This window comes from Dermacentor variabilis, chromosome 1, assembly GCF_050947875.1.
Source record: "Dermacentor variabilis isolate Ectoservices chromosome 1, ASM5094787v1, whole genome shotgun sequence".
Lineage (NCBI taxonomy): Eukaryota > Metazoa > Arthropoda > Arachnida > Ixodida > Ixodidae > Dermacentor > Dermacentor variabilis.
In genome coordinates this window covers 209,991,869-210,006,510 of record NC_134568.1, presented here as the reverse complement: position 1 = coordinate 210,006,510, position 14,642 = coordinate 209,991,869, and the positions used below count along the sequence as shown (strand labels likewise).

General features: G+C 45.6%; 1 protein-coding gene across 3 annotated transcripts in view; it reads right to left on the bottom strand.

Annotated features, from left to right (window-relative positions):
• The window catches only part of c11.1 (maestro heat like repeat family protein c11.1), a 212,376-nt gene that overhangs the window by 158,443 nt on the left and 39,291 nt on the right, over positions 1 to 14,642 (bottom strand). For all 3 annotated transcript variants that reach the window (XM_075703967.1, XM_075703969.1, XM_075703968.1), the window contains exon 9: positions 2,328 to 2,420. In XM_075703967.1, the coding sequence (XP_075560082.1) occupies positions 2,328 to 2,420 (93 nt within the window). The remainder of the gene's footprint in view (positions 1 to 2,327; positions 2,421 to 14,642) is intronic.

Genomic DNA, 14,642 nt, shown 5'->3' with positions numbered 1-14,642 from the left:
GCGAGCTGAGGAACGAGGCATGGGAAGGCACCTCGGTCTGCACAAAATTCATGCAAAAGACTTGGGGCTCACTGATATATTGGCTGCCGTTAGAACAAGGGCTAAAAATACCAATAGGTCAGCAGTTGTATTCATCCTGCATTGTGGCTTGATGTTGAGGCAAACATTCTTGTTTACTTTTGTAAGTCGATCTATGCTCATTGACGTAATATGTCGCTCCTTTAGTGGGCTTCTTTTGTGCGCTTCTTTTGTAATGTTTGTAGCAACTGTGTGAATTCTGTTTATGAAGCACCTGCCTATTTCGTATACTGCTTCTAATTTGATGCAATGTGGTGCCTTGTAATGAGAGTGATAAATTGGTAGTTTCTCATTCGCACGCATACGAGGTCATGTAATTCTGTCTAGCCGACCATATAATTTTTTTTCTTTTTCGGTTATCTTTCTGTCATGGTGAGAAACAAAAATTGGAGGATGCTTAAGCTTCGCCTTCAAGAGTGGAATGCGACAGCGTTCCCGTCGACCCGCCAAGGGGTGTAAGACAATGGGCTACGGCGCAGCGACTACGCGCCCTGCATCGGACGCGGTGCGCGTCGAGCAACGCAGCGTTCGGCGCAACAACGAAATGTGCGCCTCAGCAAGCGACGCACGCCTGAGCCTTAGAAACAGCTCTTTTCTAAGGCAACACCGCGTTCACTAGAGGCGCTTTTGTACCGCTTTGAAGCATGGAACTCGTGGCTCAGTGGTAACGTTTCCGTCTCACACTCCGGAGACCCTGGTTTGATTCCCACCCAGCCCATCTTGCAAGTTGTTTTTTATTCATGAAGTGCCTGCTGGGATTTATCGCTCACGGCCAACACCGCCGACGCCGACGACACCGGCTTTTCTGCGACACGAGCTCCTTAACGCTGTCGCGTTAAAAATTTTAATGTTTACAGTGCTTTTGTACTGGTCCACTAAACATACGTTAAACAGACATTAGGCTTTTTCCAGCCTTGGGTATATCTACGAGGACAGATATATATGAGCTGGCGCACCTTAGCAACTTTTGTGGGCGACTTGAAAAAAAAGACACTCTTCCCACAAACAAGTCAAGTACATGAAATTACACCTTTCCAGAAACAATGTGATTTCTGTTAAGCAGCAGGCCCTGCGAGATGCACATGTCCCCGCGGTGCCTCATAAGCCGCCATATTACAGGACATGTACTTCCATATTCTCAAACCATATTCTTCTTCCAGTTATTCCTCCACTCCACTGAGTTGAGCACAGCGCCGCCCCTTGACTGAAGATGACATTACGATTGTCAAGGATGTTTTGGTTTGCCGATTAAGTGCAGTGACCACTTCTGTCAAGCGGTGGTGCTGCCATGCAATTGCTCGAGTAGGGGTGCAGCGCTGAGTAGAAGGACGTGTTCTAGAACAGGTGGGTTAGACTTCTATGGAAACTTCATTATCATGTTACACAGGCATAGGTATACATAATGCAAAATAGAAGTGAGGCGTGCAGACAGGACACAAGAGTAGAGAAGTGGACAACACGAATGCCGTGTTCGGCATTCGGCGTTCGTGTTGGCGTTCGGTGTTCGTGTTGTCCACTTCTCTACTCTTGTGTCCTGTCTGCACGCCTCACTTCTATTTTGCATAATGAATCCTTACCAACTAGCTCAGCTTTCTGTCGTTCTAGGTATACATAACTTGGTAGAGCTACCTGGCTGAGGTTGCTGACTCAGTCAAGTGAGTGGGATGGGAAAAAAATAGGATATAAGCACAAATCTGATAAATTCAGATGCTAAGAAAGGTGCATCAGTGGCACACCAACTATTTTGCAACTCCACGAAAGTAAAGAAAACGATCCACAAGCAATCCCAATTTGGTAATGACTAGCCTTTGGTTTACTACACTGAAAAAAAATAATAATAATAAACGTGGCCAGCTTATGCGCAACCAACTTTTATAAGTTCGGAAGTGTTATTCTACAGCATAAATTATAAGTATTTGTGCATTCAAAGCCACCAGTGCTGGCACAACAGCTCATGGTGCATGAAGGTGGCAAAAAGATTGCATGAATGCTGTGAATAGCTTCCAGAGGAACTGCAATTGCCTCTTCATCCAAAAAGCAAGACTCTGAAGCCATATAACAAGTAGCACACCAAGTATTGCAGCCTCTGTCTCGAACTCCTGCTTCACTAGAAATCTGGGTTGCGATTCTGCAAGGTGAAAGGCCTGTTTCTATTTTTTTTTCCCCAAGTGCCTCATGAATTTCACTCTAGTAAGATTCAGCTTTATACGCAGGCCATACAATAAAAGGCAAGGACAGCAGGTAATTACCTGTACAAAAAGCGAGTTGTTCAAAACATCCAGGTGTTGTTCAAGTCCAAGGCATTTGTACTCGGTGGCAGCTTCCAAAACCAGACACAACCCCTAGACAAAAGTAAAGGTCAGAAAGCAAGTATATAATGTCAATTACATGGTGATAACTAAGAATTCAAGACACATAAAATATGTTTCAAAGCAAAACTATTAAAGTCCTGCTTGGTCTTTTATTCACCTTCTGTAGAAAAGTACTACAGCCGCACTTCGTTATATACAATATTTGCTTTGAGCAGACACACAGATATAGGCAAAAAATATTGTAATCAGGTCTACACCTAAGAAACACAAGCAGGGTTCCTCCGATGGGCCAGCAAAGAGTCTCCTGCAGATTTCGATGCCCCATCGGCACCTTGCCATGCCGACAGGTGGCACGAAAACCTCGATAAATTACATATGCACACTCTGCACTGTCGTGAAGACGCAAAATCAGTACATTGGCTTGCCTACTATCGTCAACTAAGGAAAGCTGCCAGCACTAAAAGACTTTTTGGACTCAGAGGGGACCACACGTGGATCCATACACCACAACCATGGCCGTCAGTCTAGCCTGTGCATCTGATTTGACACTCTATCGCCAATGAAGTCTAAAAGTATACAGATGCCATATTGTAACGCCGCATCGAAGGAGCGTGGAACAGAAAGAAGCAGCAGCGCGAGGTTTTTGGGTGATTGGCTGTTTCGGACCATCCCACGTCTTCTCTACCCTTTTCACTGTAGATAAATCCATTCTACATCCATAACAAGTGGTGGAAGCGCGGTGTACTGGACGCCCTGCACAACCCAGTCTTACAAGATCTTCGAAGAAGCAGACACCTGGCTGGACTACCACCAGAGGAAGTATGGACGTCGCTGCCTGCAATGACATCGCCTCATCCAAGAAGAACTAGCACGACTTCAGGGAGTAGACGCTGGTTATCAGTGCGCGTTTGACGAGTGCATTCCCGAAGTGCGCGTTTGACGAGTGCATTCCCGAACCACCATCCTGGTTGCGAGAACATCGCATCGAGCACCGACTGCCTTCTGAAGAACCACACATAAATAACACAAGCTTTCGGTCTCCCCCAGTGAATCTCAGTAGCCACCAGTCCTCACCGCTACGTCGTGACACTACGGAGTACTACACAACACCACGACATGTTCCTGCGGAATACCGGATGCCACGACATGCTCCCACTGAATCATACTCGGCGCCACGCGTACCTGCTCCATTTAGTTTCAACCACGACCTACCCATCTGCTACGCCTGCGGTTCCTGAGGACATATTGTGCGCTTCTGTCGCTGCCGCCCGCAGCGAGCCCCACATTTTTCGGCGTACACAGCTCGTGTGCATGCAGACGCACCTGCACCATTTGGAGTCCATCCTCTGCGACAACAGTGATCCTACCATTCACACCATGAGTCCGCTGTCTCCGAGCACAGCATTACACCACTGCCGATCCGACTGCGCCGTTCGCCATCCCCGCGCCATCGTTGGTCGCCTTCCCCACCGCAGCTGGGAAACTAGCTGGTGCGGCTTGATGGAGGTGCAGTCATGGGACAGCCAGACTTGCCAATTCCTCAGTCTGTTGTTATGCTGAAGAAGAAGGTGTGTGTGTGTGTGTATAGACGGTGTAAATACTACTACTCTTGTCGATACGGGTGCCACTATTTCTGTTCCAAGCCTTCACTTCAAGGATCACTTAGGAGAGAAAGTTATGTTTGCTTTGGATCGCCAAGGAACTTTTTGTGGACTTGGAAGTGAAATGTTGCGCCCTGTTGGTGTTTGTTTGGTTTTGGTTGCGATCGGAGGACAGAGCTTTACAGCCGAGTTTACTGTATTGGTCCACACAACTCATGATGTTCTTTTAGGCACAGATTTCCTACGTGAATGCAGCGCTACACTTGAATGTGGGACTGGAGAGATTTTACTAAGGAGAATGTTGCCAATCGCCATACTTGATTAGCAGACCAATGATCCCGCCGTGTTTTCGCTGTCTGAAGATGTGCTACTTCCTGGCTGGACAGCCATGTTTGTTCCCGTGAGCTCTTCACGTGTCCAGATGGGATCATACAACGCTCTTGTCGAGCCAGATCATAACGCGATTAAGACTGTATTGGTCCCTCTTTCTATTGTTCAAGTCCCTCTTTCTATTGTTTGCTTTCTTGCAGACAGTGAACGCTTCTACAGAGTCTGCTAGCCTGCCAGTCAGACTTAAATTGGCAACATTTGAGGAGCAAGCCACAACTGATGTACGAACAGTTGCAGCATCTTCAGACATCAGTCGACCATTGCCCAACTATTCGAATCACTTGCAACGTATAATAAACAAGTCGTCATCTTCCAAGCAGGATGTACTCCAACAAGTGCTCGCCTGCTACACATCAGTATTTGATTTTACTCAACGCAAGCATTCTCGGATGTTGCCGGAATCCCGCATGCACCACCGCATCAACACAGGGAAAGCGACTCCGATACGACAGAAACCCTATCACCTATCTCCCACGGAAAGAAAAGTGATCACCGAACAGGTCGATGACATGCTGCCGAAAGGCGTTATTCAGGAGTCTTGCAGTCCTTGAGCAGCTCCTGTTATACTAGTGAAAAAGAAAGACAACTCGTGGAGCTTCTGTGTCGACTACCGTTGCCTGAATGCCGTAACAAAGAAAGACGTGTATCCCTTACCACGCATTGACGATGCTGTTGACTGCCTTCCCTCTGCATCATACTTTTTGTCGGTTGACCTCCAGTCCTGGTACTGGCAGATACCAATGCACACGTCTGACATAGAAAAGGCCGCTTTTGTTATGTCTGACGGACTCTATTAGTTTAACGTCATGCCGTTTGGCTTATGTAATGCCCCAGCAACCTTCGAGCGATTTATGGACTCCATCCTCAGTGGTCTCAAATGGGAGATTTGTATGTATTATTTAGATGACGCGATTATTTTCAGCTGAACTTTCCACGAGTACAACAAGCGGCTCGGCGTTGTTTTGGACTGCATCGAACAGGCTGGCCTCGTTTTAAACTCTAAGAAGTGTCGTTTCAGTGAGCGTCAAGCCCTTGTGCTAGGATACCTAGTCGACAAGGATGGTATACGGCCAGATCCCCAAAAGATTTCTGCTGTTCGCAACTTTAAGCAGACAAAGACAGTAAAAGACCTCAGACATTTCCTGGGCCTTTGTACTTACTTTTGCAGGTTTATTAAAGACTTCACCCAGCTTACTTGTCCACTCACTGAGCTGCTCCGCACAGACACTCCCTACATATCGTCCGCTCAGTGCGAGATTGCTTTCCAGCAGCTGAAGTTATTGCTCACCTCTGGGCCACCTCTCCGCCATTTCGGTCTGGAGGCGTTCACCGAACTGCATACTGATGCAAGTGGTGCTATGCTCGTCCAGTTTCATGGTGGACGCCAACACATCGTCGCGTATGCAAATCGTACTTTGACGAAAGCAGAGAGCAATTATATAGTCACATAACTGGAATGTCTTGCTGTTTTTGCCATCCACAAGTTCAGATCTTATCTGTATGGCCACCATTTCAAGATTGTCACCAACCATCATTCCTTCTGTTGGCTCGTTGGACTACATGACCCAGCTGGGCGGTTGGTTCGGCGGGCCTTGTGTTTTCAAGAATATGACTTTTCTTTTGCTTATAAGAGCGGTCGGTGCCACACAGATGCCAACTGCTTATCTCGTCTTCCCTCTCAGAGCGAGGGTACTGATGATGACGATTTCGACGCCTACTTAACTACAATCTCATCAGACTTTCCTGAATTTGCCGTCCTCAAGAACGAACAACAGTGTGACCCTTCACTAAAGCCGATTATTGATGCGACCCACAGATCTGAACAGGCTACACCATTTGTGACTCGCGACGGTCTGCTTTAAAACAAGAATTATTCAAAGGATGGTGTTCCACTGCTGCTCGTCGTCCCAAAATGCCTGCGGTTTGGTGTACTTTGGGCCATGCATGATGACCTTACATCCGGTCACCTTGAATTCGCTCGAACGCTACACCGCCTCCGATGTTTCTACTGGCCTCAATGGTGGAAGACAACCAAGCAGTATGTCGCCAGCTGTGATGTCTGCCAACACCACAAACAACCGACTACAACTCCTGCAGGAACTCTGCAACCGATTAGACTGCAGAGTTCACCTTTTGACAAAGTGGGTATAGATTTACTCGGTCCTTTCCCAAGTCTTCCACTGGCTGCTGCTGGATAATCGTGTGCGTGGATTATTTAACACGTTTTACTGAAATAATTGCATTTGTCTCAGCTACAGAATCCAATGTTTCAGGGTTTCTTCTGCATTCGATTATCCTCCACCACGGAGCTCCTCATGTCATGATAAGTGAACACAGGTGGCAGTTCACCGCTGATGTCGTGGAAGAGCTGCTACACCTTTTGTGAAACTCAGTATCGTCATTCCACGCCTTACCATCCGCAAACCAACGGACTAACCGAGCGTACCAATCCTACCCTCGTCAACATGCTTTCAATTTATGCCTCAGCGGATCATAAGAACTGGGATGCCGTATTACCGTTCATCATGTATGCCTTCAACACAGCCAAGCATGAAGACGCAGGATACGCACCTTTCTTTCTCCTCTACACTTGCCATCCTCAAAGTTTTCTCGACAGTATACTTCGTTTTTAACCTAATAACGATGCTTCTGTCACACAGATATTCACACAGATATTCAGATATGTCACGAACATCTGGCAAAGCAGCACTGGTTAGGCATAACAGCTGAGGCAGTAACACAGGCTTCTTCGGCACTTCGTCATGCCGAAGAAGCCTGTCGACTTGCCCGGCTCAGAACCCAATCGTCACATGTTCATGCTAAGGCTCGCTACGACGTACAACATCTGCCTGTCACATTCACCACTGGTGACTTCGTGTGGCTGTGGACACCGGTTCGGAAAAGGGGACTTTACCAAAAGCTTCTCTCCAAGTATTCGGGCCCATTCGTCATTCTCAAATGCTTGAGTGAAGTGACCTATGTCATCGCTAAAGTGTGGGCTGATAACTGCCATTCACGCAACACACAAGTCGTGCATGTCGCACGTTTTAAACCATACCATCAACGCGCACCCTGACTCGCTCGGTGAGGTTCGTCTCCCCCAGAGGAAAATGTAACACCGCATCGGAGGAGCGTGGAAGATGAAGAAGAAGCGGCACGAGGTTTTTGGGTGATCGGCCGTTTCGGATCGTCCCATGTCTTCTCCACCCTTTTCACTGTAAATAAATCCATTCTACATCCAGAACAATATTTACCCGAATCTAGCGCACACCTTTTTTCAAAGAAAACAGGTCCAAAAATTTTCTGCATGTTACAATCGCATACGAAACCAAAACCTTGCTCGCAGCGTTGGCAACAGCCTACCAGCAGCGCCATCAGACATAACATCATCACCATCACAAATGACAACAGAGCATAATTTTGTGGAGGTTGCAGTCTGGTCATTTTGTGCTCGACTGTGACCTTGAGCAGTATCTTTGGCCAATAAATTTCTGAGATACTATCCCTTTTGCAAGACTTCAAGCTACTTGGCACTACGTGCATCAACGTAATCAGCCCCACCATTTCCGGCACTGTGCCAAGCTCGCTATCTGTGCACAGTGCCAGGAACAGTGCCAGTGACACATATTTCGACAATTTTCTGGTGCAGTCTCGCAAAAGTGGTAGTAGTATCTATAAAAATGATCGCTCCAGAGTACCGCCCCTGCGTGCTTGGTATTTGCGGCCAATGAAGAGCAAAGGGCAACGACGACATGCTGTTTTCATTATGTAAAGAAACAAAAATTTCTGCACGTGAAAGTAAATTCTGCGCACCTACCTTTTCCCTGATCATGAACATGGGGGTAGGTGTGCTATATTTTTCTTTTGTGAATCGGTGGCATGTTACATTCAGATGGACTTTTATTTTCTTAATTTAAGACCGCAAAAGTTAAGTGTATGTTGGAATCAGGCAAATATGATGCTGGCGGCGAGCTTCCCGTGATGGGCTTGTAACCAGCTGCCCTGCTGGCCACACTGTTTAGGCTGCTAGGCTTAACCAGCGCCACTTTATCGGGAGTTGGCAACCAAAGTTGCGGTCACGTGCCTATTTGACATGGTGGCAACTTTGTTCATGAACACCATGTTTGCGGCAACACATACATGCTTTATGCCTGAAACATCGTGCAGCATCTGAAATTTCAGTTATTGCCGTTGCATAGTGGTGCTATGGGTGGTGGTGCCATAGGGAAGCCCAAATAATCACGCAGATTTGAAAAATGAGGCTCTAAGAACATGGTCAGCAACTATATTTTACATTTTTGTTACCAGAATATATATTCGAGGCATGTGCAAATTAAAATTTCCTTCGCTATAACTGATATCATGTCGGATCCCTCATTTTCAATTTCGCTGTAGCAGGAGAATACTCCATTGAATCAGTGTATGACCAACCAAATTTTAGATTTATTTCTTTATGTTTGTGTTTGTTATATCCCGGTTTGACTGTATTAGAATATTTAGAGGCGTGTGCGAATATTTAATTGAGTATTATGCTATTCGACATACTCTTCGGTTCGAATTTCAGTATGAAGAATTTTCATATTCGAAATGACCGAATATAAATTGGGTACCACGTAGTTTAACCTCGATATAAGGAAGTCAGTAAAATTGGCACTTCGTTATATCACAATCTAGGTTTATTGAAATTCCACTTTTTGTGCAAATAAGTACAGTCGCCGAAACATTTTTCTTGCACAAAATGGTCCGATCTGAGTGGTGCGTTGGCAAGCGGCCGCATGCAATTCAATCATTTAGTCATCTGCATCCACAGCAGCGCCAATTTACTGCCTCAGTATTTCTTCAAAGCAGCAGTGAAATTTCATTATACTGAAATTGTGTATAAACACACTTCGTTATGTTGAAATTCATAACATATGGTGTTCTATGTTCAAAAAGTAAAAAAAGTTACATAATTCAATATATTGAGAATTTATTAATATTGAAGTAAGTTATATCGAGGTTACCTGTACAAACATCAGTTTCAGTGAACAAGTTGCACTGTCATACAGCTTACAGCAAAGACAAGTCAAAGGCGAAAAATTTGTTCACAGTCTCCAATTAAATTTTTTTAGCCTGTTCGATTACTCCATGGAAGAAGGAAAGCTCAGGAGAGGCCCTGGCCAGCCTGATTGCATTAGAGAAAGTGTGGCAGAAGTCCAAGTGTGTCTTTTCACAAAGGAGTGCTAAGATTGGTGGTCCAAACAGCAACATAGTCATAGCAACTGCACCTCAGTCCCCTAGTCAGGCTAGCGAACGCAGGCAATGTTGATGACCATTGTGCAGTAGTTGGCATATCTGTGCTTGCACCATGCATGGAGCTATCACGTGCAACACTGGCAGTGTCACACTTATGCATAGATCCTGTGCCCTGCAATCTCTGTAACGTAAGCTCAGTTACACGGTCTTTCATTGTGGCAGAGGTGAGGCAAACAGGCCCTTGGGAAAGGATAGAATGAGGAGGAGGAAGATGGCTCGAACCAATTTATAATGCCAACTGAAGTTTCTGACGCCACACAATGCCTCACTTAATTTTTCAGATATGATCCACGCGCGTGATGTCAGAAAAATGGCAGCCATTAAGAAAGTTTGTGCCTTTCAAGATTTCCTCAGTCCTCTCACTTTCTTTGGTAAGGTGGTTTCATGGCTTTCTGAGATACATGTTTATTGGCACCAAACCATAACTCTCGATAACAGCTGAGGCAGTAACACAGCCTTTTATATACAGTTTCAGATGGATTTTTCAGACTCCAAAAATTTGGACTTGGTGGATATTCTGGACTTAATAAATGCACTGTTAGGGCTCCCTTAGGGCTAATGCATTCGTGCAACTGATTTTTTAAAAATATATTTAGGTCCCAAAGTTCGATTTTCCAGATTCAATCGCTCATTCTGAGCAACGCTAGCTGATCTTGGAGGCCACCATGTTAGATATTCCGCTGGCTTGGCTTCCAGTGGCCTGCTTTATGGCCTCCGAGATTGGGAGGCGCACATGATCAATAGAGAGCGCGCGCTATATCCTCTGATCTCGTAGGCAGCGCCCACTCTTACTTCTCTGACAAAACGCTTCTAGAGACAGTTCTGTTTCTTTTTTTTCAGTCGTTTTTCACATTTTTTTTTAGTTTTGGTCGCCAATCTGCATGTGGTGTGTCCACAGTGCAAGTGTGTCCCGGAGACGTCGCATCTTTATGTTCGTGTGGCTTCACATTTGTATGCTCAGCACTACCTACTGTGCCTCCGCGAGAGCCAAGTGGTGCGAAGGAATGTGGCTCGCTCCTGGTGACTGCATACGGAGACGTCACTCTTGCGCAAGTCCAAGCAAATCTGATCGCCTACAAGTGTGTAATATGAGGCAGGGCATCATTAGAGATCTTTTAAGCTGCTCTAAGCTTTATATAAATTTTATTTTTTGGGCTAAATGAATTTTTCAGACTATTTGTCAGTTCCCACGAGGTTTGGAAAATCGGTCGACGACTGTACTATAGACGGCTATGGCAGTAGGGTTGTGACAAAAATTTCCTGTTGGCGGGCAGCAAACCTTCACGAGAAGCTGGCCGCTCATTGAGTAGCTAATAAATGATTGGGCCTGAGACTAGATTAATTACAGAAAGCATGGCTACCAAGTTTGTCAGTACTTACTGGACGGAATGAGTTAAACTCGCATGCAGGCATAAAGCTCAGAGCTGTATGTGTGCAAAAAAGCCTAAACTTGCAGAGGGGCACAGTCAAGGTTTCACTTCACGGCATTACGACGATGCTGAAAAGGGGAACCCATACTGTCCCACCACTTTCACCATTACGAAATTTCAAGTAGACTTAACCACAACACTCAGCAAAAGCCAACAAAAAAATTTGCTGTACTTTGGTGTAAAAAATTTTGAATAACTTGCATTATTACATAAAAATATCTTAACAGATGATTCCATCTTTGCAAGTAAAGAATCCTTCTTTGTGTGTGTGTGTGTGTGTGTGTGTGTGTGTGTGTGTGTGTGTGTGTGTGTGTGTGTGTGTGTGTGTGTGTGTGTGTGTGTGTGTGTGTGTGTGTGTGTGTGTGTGTGTGTGTGTGTGTGTGTGTGTGTGTGTGTGTGTGTGTGTGTGTGTGTGTGTGTGTGTGTGTGTGTGTGTGTGTGTGTGTGTGTGTGTGTGTGTGTGTGTGTGTGTGTGTGTGTGTGTGTGTGTGTGTGTGTGTGTGTGTGTGTGTGTGTGTGTGTGTGTGTGTGTGTGTGTGTGTGTGTGTGTGTGTGTGTGTGTGTGTGTGTGTGTGTGTGTGTGTGTGTGTGTGTGTGTGTGTGTGTGTGTGTGTGTGTGTGTGTGTGTGTGTGTGTGTGTGTGTGTGTGTGTGTGTGTGTGTGTGTGTGTGTGTGTGTGTGTGTGTGTGTGTGTGTGTGTGTGTGTGTGTGTGTGTGTGTGTGTGTGTGTGTGTGTGTGTGTGTGTGTGTGTGTGTGTGTGTGTGTGTGTGTGTGTGTGTGTGTGTGTGCGTGCGTGCGTGCGTGCGTGCGTGCGCGTGCGCGCGTGCGTGCGTGTGTGTCAATGTTTTATGCAAATTCTACAACTATTCGAACTACGGTCAAAACCATTTATAACAGACTCCATGGTTACGCAAGAAGTGGTTGTTGTATCAGTAGTTTGTTATATGTGGACTCTCCCCTTAAGAACGTGCAAAATTTAACGACACTGTAGCTGGTATCTGCAGTTACGATTCGACAGTACTTTGGTCAGAAAATAGGATGTTCAGTACCTTCATTTTTGTTTCATTCCCAACACTATTCTACATCTAACTGCAAGTCTCCCTTAAAAACACGATCTAAAGAATGAAATGCAGCGTAGTAGCTCCTAAGAAATGGCGCCCAGCCGGTTCTGATCACCTGCAATTTCAAAACTACGAGCTCTTCCGCTACCATTTTTTTCTTTGAGAGTTTGTGATATATTTGCTTATCAGCAGGACACCAGTGGACTCTGCATACCTTAGCAAAGCGTTTTAGTTGACCGGAAACAGAAACTACCATGGCATGCCGGCATTTTGCAAAGGTATTGCTGTAACGGCTGCAGCATCGGCCACAAGCACACGCCGAGAGTTGTGAAGTTAAAGGACCCCTGAAATGGTTTAGGCAAATTTTGCATGCGCGCAGGGTACAGCTAAAGTTTATCATTCACACCACAACTTGTGTAAAGCATCTCATATTAAGAGAGCTACAGACGATTACAAGTTGCCCTCCTCCATAGCCATGCATTTTCTCCTCAACTCGTTTGCCGAGTGATCGGGGCTAAGCTCCGCCTTCACTGGCTCTACGTCATGATGGCACGTCGTGTCGTCTACTTCCGGTTACTGCTACTGTGTTTGGTTGAGTGCAGATCATTCACGTTTGTGCTTCTGCTCATCCGTGATACAGCAAGGTAAAATGGCCAGGCCCTGTCCTCTCGCTTGCGTTTACCCGAATACCAGACTCACGAAACGCTATTATGGTAGTAATCCTCCGGTGTAAAGGAACAGCCGCAAACACGCAAATTCTGGTGCCGATGGGATAGCGACAGTCAGATACGCTGTAGCCACTACGTTCGTCTGCTGCCTTGCAGTGGGACACGATTTCACAGCTTGACATATTGCCAGTCGCTATGCTTCCAGCCCAGAACGCAACAAAGTCGATTCATGGTGCTCACGAAAAGATAGACCAATACTGACCGCGAAGCTCTCATCAAGACGGAGCATGTTGAAACACAAGCAGATGATGCTTGCTGTATGCTGGAAGTGCTTAAGTGTAGTGAGAAATTGTTCTTGTGCATTCTCTTTCTGTTACTTTCTTTTTATAGAAACAAATGAACTAACATTCCAACTATTACGAACATCATTTGTTCACCATAAAGGTGGAAAAATTATCGATGACGCGCCCTGCGCAGCCAATCAGATAGCTCGCCCTAATGACGTCAATTGGGTGATTTATGTCATATGGGTAGGGGTGGCTGAAAATTCCGCCGAGCAGTGTGCTGCGACTGGCAGCGATGTACATTTTTAAGACCTTATAATAAATTGCACACTTTACACGGAGCACTTAGATGTGTCAATTATTGATCAGAAGGACCTACTCTAACAATTCAGCATGTTTGCACAAAATCGTCAAAATCGTTTCAAGGTCCTTTTAAGTTTTTTTTTTTTTTCATTTCTGAAAGAAAAGTTTGAAGCTCAAAAGGTAGCAGGCCATCGCAAACCGTTATCAGCAACAACGTAATCAAATTAAGAAGGGTGCAAGATTGGGCTTGTTGGTAAAACATGCTTTTCAGAACTCTGTTCTCTCTTCTGTCCTCTCTGGTGTCCTTGCACTGTTAATCAAACCTTAAGGAATGCAAACAAAGCATCGATGAACAGTAACTGCTGTCTCTTTGCAACTTTACGTGGCACCGGCACGTAGTGCTGCATTCACGCCAACTGAGGCCGTGTGAATATCGATAGCAACACTTGTGCAGGCGTTGGTTCAAATTGGCCCAAATAGTGTACATAATGTAGTGCATGCAAGAGTGCAGCAAGAGTACCACTGCCACAGCTTCCAAGACTGCACATGGTGCCACCAAGGTACCGCATGGAGAACTCTGCACTAACGTGCCACCGTTGTGGCTTCAGAGTTTGGAGGCCATGGCTGCCGTATGCTGAATTGCTTCGCCCTGAAGCATGCTGGAGACATGCCTTGCAAGCAGTTACTCTAGCTTGGTTCAAAGCAAGGAGACTTTCCTTGTGGCTTTTGAAATCCGCATGCAGCGCTTGGTTATCTTGGCGGTCACATCTTCGTTGCTGTCAAACTGGAGCGGAGAGGTGGGTGGGGAGGGGGTTTGCTGCCGTGCGCACTAGTTCAGTCATGCTTCCATGCTGCAGAACTTCATGTGCATCTTTCCTTTAAAGTGGCCAAATTTGAAGGTACATCGTAACAGTACAGTGCCTTTGAAAGTGTTCGTTACATCTGGACGCTGTTTCAATAGGCAGGGTCAGAAGATCGTAAATGCTGTGAAATGTGGTCATTATAAGTCACACATCATTATATCGTTATAAGTGGGTACAAATGTATTTGCTTTGAACTTATTCGTTACTACTACTATTTGCTTCGTATTCCCATTGAACTAAATAATTGATGCTTGTACTGGCCTAAATAATTAGACAGCCACAATGCTAATGCCTTTGCTTGCATTAACCATGCAGAAATAAACAATCCTACCCGAAGCACTACAAGGCTTCAGTGA